The sequence below is a fragment of the Natrix helvetica genome (assembly GCF_964273705.1).
Source record: "Natrix helvetica genome assembly, chromosome: 3".
Lineage (NCBI taxonomy): Eukaryota > Metazoa > Chordata > Lepidosauria > Squamata > Natricidae > Natrix > Natrix helvetica.
Window position 1 is genome coordinate 79297095 of NC_138549.1, and position 13769 is coordinate 79310863.

At 35.2% G+C, this 13769-nt stretch overlaps 1 protein-coding gene across 6 annotated transcripts in view; it reads right to left on the bottom strand.

Annotated features, from left to right (window-relative positions):
- Nucleotides 1-13769, bottom strand: part of NTNG1 (netrin G1) — a 292209-nt gene that overhangs the window by 86185 nt on the left and 192255 nt on the right. For all 6 annotated transcript variants that reach the window (XM_081949289.1, XM_081949291.1, XM_081949292.1 and 3 more), the window contains exons 4-5: nucleotides 11977-12149; nucleotides 6599-6625 (exon numbers count right to left, since the gene is read on the bottom strand). In XM_081949289.1, coding sequence (XP_081805415.1) covers nucleotides 6599-6625; nucleotides 11977-12149 — 200 coding nt within the window. The remainder of the gene's footprint in view (nucleotides 1-6598; nucleotides 6626-11976; nucleotides 12150-13769) is intronic.

Below are 13769 nucleotides of genomic sequence, written 5' to 3' on the forward strand. Positions count from 1 at the left end.
GGAAATGGTATCATAAACTGGGAGAATTAACCATGGAAACACTGTTTCAGTTTGTATTTGGTTAGCATAATTATAAAAATGTATATAATTAAATGCAAATGTCAAGCCTTTTTATACTGAATCTAGTGTTATAAAAATATTTGCTATAGAATGAAAAACTTAGTCTTATAGAAAAAACAATAGCCTATTTTTGAAGATAATACTGCTTATAAGAGTTAAATTAAATATGGCATGAAGGATGTATAGATAGGGTTTACTAAGTTTGTAGGAACCACATATATGAGCAAAAGGTTAGTAAGGTCACCCTAATCTATCCTGAACCTCTATTCTCTTTTTGTCTTTTTTTTAAAATTCTGTCCACTTGTTTTCTATGTTCCACTGAACTTGAGCATTCAGTTATATTAAAAATAAATTGGCAACTCTCCATTATAAATGGCATATAAAATCTGTCTTTTTACTTGCCACGCCATCCTTGTACTCTTAAACACTACTGCATCTTCTGCTATCTTGTTTAATTAGAATGGCAAAAAAATAGATTTCAATTCCCTTGCCACATCTAGCTTTTTAGTTGTTGACCAGAGCTGAAAAATTTCTGGTCTGAAGAATTTCTGCCATACTCTTTTTTATCTCGCAGTCTGTGCTATATAAACCAACTCTCCAATATTTCCCATATATTATATACTCATTAAAAAAACCCATTCAGGTGTACCTTAGTAGTGGGAGGAAGCATCAGGCACAATTACAACCTGAACTGAATAATTAAAAGCAAAACAGCTACATAAATACAATGTAATAGCTTCATACTTTGGTTTTGTATTTTAATGCCTCATTTTTCCCCTACATTACAACACTTTTATTACTAATAGGGTTTAGAGGTGGCAATCATCCCAGTGAAACTATTTGTGTGTCATGTCAATCTTATGTTCTATCGATCTGTGCTCTCTTTAACTACCTGTTTAGCATAATTAGTGACATTATGGTATGCTTAAGGAAGATTAGATGCAGTATTTAGTTAAGAATCAGTTCATTTAGAGCAGGGCTTCCAAACTAGACTATTTTCATCTGGGCTAGAGGAAGAGAAATTCGGATTAGGAACCAGCTTTGTTGAGTGACAGTTTACCTACCTGGTACATAACAACCTTAGCTATGCAGATGTGACAGGCAGTGACAACATAGAGATGGAAGGCAGAGGACAAGAAAGAAAGGCAGAGTGCATTGCAAGCTGTTAGGGAAGATTTTGTTTGCCACCCTTTATAAAATAAAGATTTTAAGACTAATAAGCCTATTGCAAAGAAAGTGTAATGGGTTGGTACATGATGAAAACAGAACTTGTACTTTAGCACTTTTGCTATTTGAGATAGAGCGGGTTATATACTGTATTTGAATGTTCTCTAACATTAATACACTCATATATTTTATGCAGTATGGGAAAAGACACTTAAAATATTGCTTTTCCTGGTACTACGGTCTCGATCAGGGGTGTTAAACTCACGGTCCGTAGCCTGGATGCGTCATGCGCTGGCCACACCCCACCCAGTTTAAGTGAAGAAGAAAAAGTCACGATATGTCATGTGACGACAATGTGACACTCTAACCCTGGTCTAGATAAAAAGAATTCTTATATTCAGACAAACTAAAAATATGACAATCTACTTAACAATTTGCAGTAGCCCGGTGAACAGTTGTACGTCTCTTGTAACAGGAAGGATAGCCTGAACCTCTGAAATTGTTAGTTTTACCTAACACTTGTCTAAGGAAAGCACAAAAGAGCAAGATTTATTTTCATATATTCAATCTGAAAAATATTTTTGACATATTTGCCTATACTATGATCATTGTATTGGTTGTATTGTGTGTTATGTTGAAATAAACTTATTTTAAAAAGTGTTCTAAAATAGTGTTCTAAAATTGGTTTTGGGACTCATTAATTGCTAACCATCTCACCAGTTTTGTTTAATTTTTGTTCTTCCCCAGCCTGAGCTGAAAAGTGTTGAAAAGGTCAGCATAGGAATCAAGTATGTAGGAAATTACCAAGTACATATTACTCAACTGAAAGACACTTGAAGGTACAAACAACCTTAATGGGGAAAACTCTGTTGTAATTATCCTGGAGATGATCAGAAAGGATGTCAAAGTGACCATTCTGTGCATAAACAGGAATGATCTACTACTTTAATCCAAGATTTTTAACCATGCAACCTCACATACTATGTAATTGCAAATTTCACCGAGATGAGAGAAAATACAGATACGTGCACATACAGTATATGCATCTCTATAGTTCTGTATTTTCTGCAATTTCACACACATGCATATATGTATATATATGTATATGCACGTGTGTGTAAAATTATATATGCATACACATACACATTTTTGTGTGTGTGTGTTTATTATTCATCCTTGATAGCCTCTTTCTGATCACTGGAATCTCAGTAATTTAACATAGGCTTCTATTTAAAAAAATTCTTTCTTAATTGTTTATCTTCATTTTTTCTCCTTTCTCTACCGAACTGATACAGTCAAAATAAAGAGATCTGTACTCCAAAGCAGGCAATATTGAGAACATTTTTCTCTACAATATGAAAATCTGTATAACATGATCACATATCCTGTTTATGCATAGGTAAAAAAAAGCTTCTTGAAATCATGTAAATAAGTTGATGTCTGTCTGTCTGCTATCCACCCACATCTATCATCTATCTATCTATCTATCTATCTATCTATCTATCTATCTATCTATCTATCTATCTATCTATCTATCTATCTGTCTATCTATCACTCTATCTATCTATCTATCTATCTATCATCTATCTATCTATCTATCTATCTATCTATCTATCTATCTATCATCGTCTGTCTGTCTGTCTGTCTGTTTGCCCGCCGGCCCATCCCTGCCTGCCTGCCTGCCTGCCTGCCTGCCTACCTGCCTGCCTGCCTGCCTGTCTATCATCTATCTATTTAGAAGGCTGTGTTCATTACTGTGAAATACAGTAGATCAGAATGTGGCAAGGAATTTTGTTTTCTTCCATAGAGTGAATTGTGAGAGTATTGAACCATATTTCAGTAACTCTAAAACATGAACTAGAGTTACTTTTAATGCATAAAAGATGTTGACTTTTTGAAGATACTCTTCAAAATCCCTTTAAAAATCCTTCAACAAAAGCAAAAGATACTGATCATTCTTTTGTATAAAGCATCCAAAATTAAAAGAAGGCAAAAGTGCATCCTTCCAGATCATCTCTGATTAAAGCTGTTAAGCTTCTCTGTTAAGGCCATAACCTGCTGATGCTCAGAGATGGCAAATGCAGTGAAAAAAGCTCCATGAGAGTGTAAGGTGACATTACAACTACATAAATACATGCAAGACAGTAACAACAGTCAAATGCACAAGAACTATTTTACCATATATCCATTTCTGTTACTTAAGACAATTTTGTTTGTCTATTTATATAGGAACAATAGTATTTTCCTTCTGACTTTCTTTAGTTCTCTTCTATTTTCCCCACCCTTCCAGATCAAACAATGTGGCTAATTTATTCCCAGAAGTAAATAATCCAAACGTGAGCAAAAAATAACGTCAGTCAGAGGGATGAAAAGCAATATATGTAGAATGCTCTTATTTAGTTATTCATTTATCCTTTTTGTACACAATGCATTCAAGGTGGCATTCCAGGCAAAGTTCAGCTATGCTGACTAGGATATTTCAGATACATTTAGGTTCAGAATATTTATTGGGTGGATAAATAAATCTTATTTAGTAAGATTCAGTTTTAATGCATTTTCCCCTTACAAGTTCAGTATATTTCATATTCAATTTCTTCCCGTTCCTATCTAAATTTGAGTAGATATTTAGATTCTTTATATAGGATGATTAGTATGTATGTATGTATGTATGTATGTATGTATGTATGTATGTGTATATGTGTATATGTATATATGTGTGTATATATATGTGTGTGTGTGTATGTATGTATGTATGTATGTATGTATGTGTATGTATATATATATGTGTGTGTATATATGTGTGTGTATATATATATATGTGTGTGTGTGTGTGTATGTGTGCGTATATATATATATGTGTGTGTATAGATATATATATGTATGTGTATAGATATATATATGTATGTGTATAGATATATATATGTATGTGTATGTATATATATGTGTATATATGTGTATATATGTGTGTATATATGTGTGTGTCTGTGTATGTATGTGTATGTATATATATATATGTATATGTGTGTGTGTGTATGTATATATGTGTGTATATAAGTGTATATATATATGTATATTTATATATGTGTGTATTTATTTGTGTGTGTATGTATGTGTATGTATATATATTTGTATATATGTGTGTGTATATATGTATGTGTGTGTATGTACGTATGTGTGTGTGTATATACGTATGTGTATGTGTATGTGTGTGTGTATGTGTGTGTGTGTGTGTGTGTGTGTGTATATATATATATATATATATATATATATATATATATATATATATATATATACATACAGTATATATAATTTCTCATCCATTAATCAAATAATGAACACACAATATTCCAAATTGAAAAACCAAAAATTTGCTATTTGGGCAATGTTACAGAAAATAATGACATTACAATGAATTCAACCTGAACTGGTACAGTTTTCTTTATATTTTTATTAATTACAGAGGACGTTTTGCTACTTGTACATTATATTAGCAATAGCAATAGGGCTTAGATTTATATACTGCTTCACAGTGCTTTTACAGCCCTCTCTAAGCGGTTTTACAGAGTCAGCATATTGCCCCCAACAATCTGGGTCCTCATTTTACCCTCCTTGGAAGGATGGAAGGCTGAGTCAACCTTGCGCCAGTGAAACCTAAACTTCCAAACTTCTGGCAGCCAGTGATCAGCAGAAGTAGCCTGCAGTACTGCATTCTAACCACTGGGGGCATCATGGCTCTTTTTATTAATGATGGTGATAAAGTAGAACATTGACAATAAATAAAAATTAAATATATTTGGGCAAAAATTGGAAGCGTTATCAAACAACAGGTAGGAATAACTAAAACATTGTTTTATGTATGGGAAATTTGGTAGAACATGACAATATTATTAGAAGATGGACATGCTTTACTTTGCTAGTAGTTTTACGTGTTATTTTTTCACAATCATCTGTAAGAATGGTTGTCCAAGGGAAGAAAATGATGAACTGGATATAATAACACATACTCCATCCCTTTTCTACTTGTGCTATGAAGTCAAAAGTATCTAAGGGTGCATTTTAAATTGTCACAATGCATATTTGACAAACAAATTACTGTGGACTCCAGTTTCTTTTAGCAACTTAAGAATACTATAAGGTTATTTTATTACTTGATTTAGGAATAACAACTTTTGGCTTAGTCAAATATAGTATTAAAAATATTTACAATACAGACTATATTTAAATATTTTATAAAAAAAAACCAAGGATATTATTAAAATTAACTGAAATGACCTTAATTTACTAAAATGGCATTCCTAAAATTACAATATAAATCTTTATTTCCACATTTAAAAATAAAATTAAAAATAAGAATCTTTGTAAGTATTTTGTGAGATTAACAGCAAAGATGCCAAAATCTCAGTTTGCATTGACACAAGAGACTACTCTTTGGTCGCAATCCACGGTGGTAAAAATGATTCAAATTAAATGGCTTAAATATTTATAGGAAAATGTGCATTATTAAATTATATATAAATTATTACATTAGAAGTTTTAGCACTAAAGCATCATGATTTTAAAAATTATAAAACAGAAATCATTTAAATATACAGTAACTTCCTATAAGTTCCTATAACTCCCTGTTCTGTTTTAGCCATCTTAAGCAGCTAGCTTATTTTCTGTAGTTGTTGGAATACATACATACATACGTACGTACGTACGTACGTACATACGTACGTATGTATGTATTTGTGCTACAACCCCTGGTATGCCCAAATATGGGAGGGAGCTCACTACTCCCCCTATCTGTCCTTCGGCTCATTACAGAAGACCATCCAGGCAGAAAACCATATTTTTATTTTTAATGTTGCCTTTGCTATGTTTGTGTTGTATTTGTGCTGATAAATAAATAAAGGGAGACTAGTATAGATCTATTTCAAGCTATTTAGCTCTCATCAGGTTCAAATCCCAGTAAGGGTATGGCTAACTGATAAGAGCTAAATAGCTTGAAATAGATCTATACTAGTCTCCCTTTATTTATTTATCAGCACAAATACAAAACACACACACACATATTAGAGGGTACTCTGTATACCTATTTTTAAAAATATTAGCTGAGTTTGATTGGTATCTTTTAGCTTTGCATCACTTTTGTTTGGTAATCATGGAATATCCATTTGCTGCAAGATGCAGTGCTAGGAGACATATAAAGCTTTTGTCCCTCTCAACATAAATATTTATGATGTGCAGATGTTGAAGGAAGGAGATAATACTATTTTTCTGGCTATCACAAAACAGGCATTAAAGAAAACAGAAATAGATGTTGGAAAAATAGATTTTCAGAGTCTGGACAACAAGCCAAGCTGGCCTACATCTGCTCTTTATTACTTACTACCAATGCTGGAAATACTGGGCATACCTGGAAAAAAGAAGAAGAAGAAGAAGATTGATTAGGAATGGAAACATGTTGACACTACTACAGTAGAGTTTTTACATGGCTGCACTGATATCAAGATGAAGAAGAAGTATCAATGCTTATTGATAAAGGACAGAATTAGCCAAAGCCAAGCGTTTTAAATAATCTCTGGCTTGTGTGAAACCTATACACTATACACCTGTACTTTACACAATCATATATACAGATATTAGTACTATATACAGAGGTATATGCAGATGTATACTATGTACACTTGTGCACATGTAGGCTCTTTTTAAAAAAAGATTCACTTGTGTGCATAGATATTTTGCCTTATTAAGGTATTGCCATCATGACTCAAGTGGAGGAGGACTACACACTCTCATTGTGTATCCAATGAATACTAATGCGTGAATGAGGCTTCAAGGATCTTTGTTAAGAAGTTACAAAAGAGAACAAGAGTAACACATTTAGCAGTAATTTTATGAAGTAGCTAAATAGTTCAAAAGTGAATTATGCCTGGTGCGTTGTATACATTCTTAGGACAAGGTGGCATTTTCTCATAAGAATGGGACTAGAGTACAGTAGTTTCTTGCCCAGTCTAAAGAGAAAAGGAACCAATTAAATCCTGCAAGGCCACAGAGAATAACATTTATGAAAGACAGTCTGAATATGTAAGATCAATTGGTTCATCATTCCATCTGCAAAGACAAAAGAATGTTCATTAAATACCAGAACAGAATAATAAAAGCACAGCTAATCCTATGCTTCAATCTAAGTATTATGTTCAGTGTGCTTTAAGAGCAAATTTACAATCACTATGGATTTTTCATGCACCCCATAACCTATAATTTAGCTGTGGACCCCTCCAATTTTTTCTTGTAGTCCTGTAACTCAGTAATAGGCAGTGGTGGGATTCAGCCAGTTCGCACCTATTCGGGAGAACTGGTTGTTGGAAGAAATCTCATTTTGTTTTTTTCCACTTTACAGGACTAATCCTGTAAGGAAGGCAGGAAGGAAACACTCTGGTGTTGTTTCTAGCCTAATCTTTATTGCCCTGCTTACAGAAACTGTCTCTCCGGTTAACCCTTATTGCATTGTAACAGCTAAGGCGAAGCGCCTATCGATGTGAGTGACATTGAGTTGGCCATACCCACCCAGTCACATGCCCACTGAGCCACGCCTATCCAGCTGGTCATTAGGGCAGAGAACCTTTTGTTAAATTATTTGAATGCCACCACTGGTAATAGATATACAGTAGGATATTGCTCAAAGGCTACAATAGATACCCAATAAAGCATTGTCCATGTATTATGTTGGATGCAGATGTAGAATACAACAAATTCCAATTGAGGTAATTAGTTAAATTGGGTTAATTTCTTTTCTGAAACATATATGGTAATGGAAGCTACAAACTGTGTGAATTCCTTCAATATTATAAGTATAATCTTTATTGTCACTGTAAATAAATACAACAAAATTGGTTGATACAAGAAAATTGGTTAAAATTAATGATTAATTAATGATTAAGAATAATAGCAGAACAAGAGAACAAGGACATGACTTTCAGCAAGGTTTGACCATTTACCCATTTAAGTTAACTGCAGCCAAAGATATAGAAAATAAATTGGATCTCCCTGTTTCTATCTCTTATCATCATAATGCCTAAGGATCCTTGTCTATATAGATAAAGCTGCTATTCCGAAATTCTGTTCAAATTTCATTTCGAATGTTAACTCCGATCAAATTTTGATAGCATATGCAAACTTCCTAACCTGTGAAATCCTGCTGTCTCCTTTAGGAAAAATCCAATCAGTTATCTGCTTTTGGGGGTGGACAGATGGATGTTACTTTTGTAATGTATAAATTGGGTTTGATAAGATGGGTGGAACCTCTAAAAAATAAAACAAAAGAGACATTCCCCTCACTAAAATGAATAATTGGGAGGTATCACAGATATTAGTGGAGATAAATTGAATTTTCTACACCATAACTCACTCAACGTGAGAAGTTCAGAATTCTATGAGAACAAACAATCCCATAATTTTTCAAAATGTTTAAGAGAGTAGCTTGAACACAGCTTCTAAGTTTTAATTCAGTGGTCTAAAGTGTCCTTTCCAGTAGAAGTTAATGCTTTATAAAATATGTTCTCATTCTTTTTGAAGGTTCACTTTTTCTCATCTTGCTTGCTAGAAATTTTATAATTTCATGCTCTCATCATGGTTTGTTACTTAGACTATGATTTTACATTAAGCTAGATAAGGTTCCCTTTCCTGAAATATTCATTTGTGAGGCTTGATTCCTCACAGCTGTTGCTTTGAAGTGTGAGATAACGTTCCGAATATAACATATGGCTGTTTTTGTCATAAACCTGAAGCTTACTAAGAATTAGTCCTTCCTGTCATTGCAGCTGAGTGGACATCTGTGAATTCATACAGATGGGCTATGAGACCATAGACCATGTTAGCAAACTTTTAGTGTTTACAGAATTATTTAGCAAGAGTCCCACCCTCAGCTCTATGTAAATCACAGAACCATCCATTTCCTCCAAAGTAATTATTAACTGAATAATTACTGTCAATGTGTGTATTTTAACTGTACACAAATCAGAGTTATTAAATATTTATGAAATGCCATTTATCTCTATCCATCCTATCCAATTCAGCAGGAGATCATGTTGTGCTTGCAGTCAGTGAAGGAGTGTTGACTGGTAGGGCTTAGAAAGAGAGCTTTTTCTGCTATGGCACCACCTGTTCTTTGGAAGATTAGATTAGATTAGATCTAATCCTGGGGATTAGATTGGTCGTGATTTTGCAGGCTCTCCATAAGGCCTTGAAAACTTAGTTTACAGCCTTTGCCTAGGGCCCTGGACATGGTATAGAGTTTATCTCCTTGTGTGGATAATTGGTTGGATGATGCCTGGCTGCCATGTGTTTTATTTTTATATTGTAGGTATGTTATTTATTTCATTGCAAGCTACTTAAAGTTACATATGTGAGATGGGTAGCTATATATAACAAATAAATACATACATAATTTACATATTTAAATTTTATTTATTTATTCAAGACATTTATATGGTTGCCCAGCTTACAGAGGATGACTCTAGACCCATGAAGGCGAACCTATGGCATGCGTGCCACAGGTGGCACACGGAGCCATTTGTCAGGGCACGCAACGTGTTGCCCTGTCAGATGGCCAGTGCGCATGACCGCGCTGGCCAGCTGACTTGGGCCTTCTTTTGAGGTCATTTTTTGCCCTCCGGAGGCTTCCTTGAAACCTCTGGAGTGCAAAAAACTGGCCCTATGGGCAAACCGGAAGTTCAGAAACGGACTTCCAGTTTTGCCGTAGGGCCAGTTTTCACCTTCCAGGGCCTTCAGGAGGCTTCCCTGAAGGCTCCAGGGACAAAACCTGGCCCTATGGGGAATCCAGAAGTCACTTCCTGTTTGCTTGTAGATGTGGTTTTTGCCCTCTGAAGCCATCAGGGAAGCCTTCTGAAGGCCCCTGAAGGCTCCAGAGGGCAAAAAATGGCCCTACGGACAAACAAGAAGTCACCATTCCCGAACTTCCAGGTTCCCCATAGGTACATTTCACACCATCCGGAGCCTTCAGGGAATTACCAGGGATTCAAAGATGTTGACAGATATTGTACTTTAATGCCTTTTCCCCTCAATTTTGTCTGCAATCTATACTCTCAATATTCCTATTAAACACACAGAGAGAAATGTATAGGTAGTGTTAGAGTCAAAAGTGTACTAAGTCCCACTGATTTAGATAATTGTACTCCATCTCTTATCCCTCTCATCAAAATTATTAGGTCCTCAGAATAAAATTTTGAATATACCCATAAACGTAGTGGTGGGATTCAGCCAGTTCACACCTATTTGGGAGAACTGGTTATTAACTTTCTAAGCAGTTCGGAGAACCGGTTGTTGGAAGAAATCTCATTTTGGTTTTTCCACATTACAGGGCTAATCCTGTAAGGAAGGCAGGAAGGAAACATTCTGATGTTTCTAGCCTAATCTTTATTGCCCTGCTTACAGAAACTGCCTCTCCAGTTATCCCTTATTACATTGTAACAGCTAAGGCGAAGCACCCATTGACGTGAGTGATGTTGACTTGGCCACGCCCACCCAGTCACATGACCACTGAGCCACGCCTACCCAGCTCGTCATTAGGGCAGAGAACCATTTGTTAAATTATTTGAATCCCAGCACTGCATAAACTGAATAATCCTACAAGAATGATTGATATTTGGAAGCAGGAGGACCAAAGTGTATCGTGTATAGTAATTACATGAATATAAAGACGTTTAGAAGACATCAGATCCATTATAAGGAACATTACACCATGATTTTTAAGAACCAATGGACACATAGATTAAAATAAAGCACATTTCTATGACAAACAATGCCTGAAATTCACACACATCTTAAGCTGGCCACAATTCAACAAAAAGTCTTAAGACTAACAAAACTGCTGGGTTCATGCATGACTCATTCACCTTTGAATAATAACAGTTAATCTAAAAACATTTTTTTAAAATAAACAATTTGTAACCTATGCAGGCTATCTAACCTCATAAAAAGAGGTGTAGTCAATCAGTCTTCAGTCAAGCAATTTAATGCATTATAAATAAAATTCATGTGAAAATCAGTAACACATTATTTGGTAAAGAACAGTACAGCCACATGACGAGACATTTGCAATACAATTGTTAGTCAGATTGGGAAGCTGCCATAACATTTGCATAATTGGCTTACACACTTTCAAAATCACAGAAAATGGTTGGATCGTTGACCTCATAACAAAGTATTGAGTATCAAACTGAACCATTTCTGCACTTTTATTTAAAGATCAGAATTTGACAACCATGTATGAGCCAATGTTGAGTAGTAATTAGACAAAGACTGAAGAAATTCAACTTAAAATTCAGTTCATTAGATTTTTGGACATTTAATACTATCTCAGTTCTATGTTCATAAGGAAAAATCTATATCTTATATTTAAACTCTGTATTTGTTTGTGGTGTATGAACATGTGTGTGTGTGTGTGTGTGTGTGTGTGTCTGTGTACATTGCAAATTTGATAGAACAGAAGAGATATGTCACAATTTCCTTATTGATTGATTTGAACAGACAATTTCTTTTGCACCATTATCCAAGAACATAGCCCAGTGCACTTATTCCAAATAAGTAAAGATGCATAACACTGGGCAAACCATAAAGATTTTAATTTTCCAATAAGCTATAGAATCTCAGACATGTTTTAAGTTTGGTTCTGAATTTTGCTAGGATTTTTTTTAACCCAAAGCCCCAAAATTTTACAGTTGCAATGTTGTGCACAATACTCACAGATATTTGCAGTGCCCTTAGGAATGGGCAGATAGGAACCTGGACTCCAAGGACGTCCCTGATAATTCTTCTTACATTTCCCACAATCTGGGCCTGTGGTATTGTGTTCACACTCGCATAATAATTTTTTATTTTCAACTTTGCAGCCAGTGGCATGAAGATTACACTTGCACCTGATAAAAGAAAAAGCAAGACATTAGCACACTTTGAATTTAATTTCAGTCAGTGTTGTTCTGGCTGAAATTCAGTGATTGGCAACAAATATACAAATAACTAAAGTCTACATCATAAAAAACAAATTTCTCACGCTGAAATTTAACTTTGGTTAGAGCGAACAACCCAGAACTATTTCAAATAACTTGAACAAATGCAGTAAGAGATGTATCTATACTGTGTGTATTGAAATAACTTTAGGAAAAAGGACTAGGAAATGATTCTCTAAGTCTTGTGCTCCAATAAAAAAAATTACATATATTTAACCCAACATTATTCTACCTCATTCTAAAAACTGCACATTTGACTTAATTCTAGTCTTGTTGTAAATCTTGGCAATTGGAAGTTTATTTTTGTATATATTGTATTATGTGTGTGTTCAGGAGTAGAGGCTAACAACTGTCATGGATCTGCCTCTGGACCCCTCTCCAGATGTGAATTCAGAGGAGGACGAGCCGTATCCTGGCACCTCAGGGGAAGCAAGCACAGAGTGGCATGGGGTCTTGGATCAGGGAATGGAGGGCTTTAGCTTAGCCCAACAGAGCAGCCACAGCTGAGTTGATTGGACAGACAACAGGCTGAACCTGAGCCAAGGAAGTCGCAGCTGCAACAGGTTAGCTTAGAAACTCTGGGCAAGGAACATGAGCAGCTGCCAGTGGCCAGCGAGTATGAGGAGGTGGAACCAATGCCTCTTTCCCATCCAAGGACGTGCAAGGCAGAGAGGAGGCAGTTGGCCAAAATACTCACAAGGAGCCAACTTTGTCCTCTGTGAAGGGCCGCACCAGCAATGCCTGTTTAATCCTGCCCTAAGAGATTGGCGTTGCTAAAACAATTTGTCTAGTTCCTTATTCTGTGTTTCTGTTTTGTGTAACAAAATTCCAAACTTTGTTACACGAAACAGAAGCTGGAAATGTATATTTTATGAGCTGTTTTGGAACAGCAGGGATATGTGTGTGTTGAATAAAATCCATTTACTGTAGTGTGTGGAAGTAAGGCAGCACAACAACGCATATTTCTTGATAATTAGTTCCCAAATTATATTTTGTAGAATTCTTCAGAATAACCTGTGACAGGTTATTCACAGAATTACCTGAGTTTACACTTAGATATCGGGAGGGGGAGAGGGAGAGGGAGGGAGGGAGGGGAGAGAGAGAGAGAGACAGAGAGAGAGAGAGAACCTGCTGTTGAGAAATTAATCTCTCTTCATATTATTTTCTGCCTTTAAATTGAATCATAACTAAAAAGCTGTTGAAAAAGAAGATGCCTTTAAATAAAGATTATTTTATAGCCCTTCAGAAAAGAATGCTTGAAACAAAACGCTTATCTGAGAGCTCTTGAAACGGGACTTTTTTCAAATAAGAAATCAGATCAAAATTGAGAAGAATACACTAATTCCATCCTCATTGTCACAGAATAGCTCTAAATTTAGAAGTTAATCTGGAGTACACCCAGAGAATCTAGCTCAAACTGGCAGTCAAATTCAAAGACAAGATTGCAAGATAGACAAAGAGTACCTGAACAAAGAACTGTTATAAGTTTGACTGGCCAAACAATATTCCTAGTTTTGTTATGAATAAATG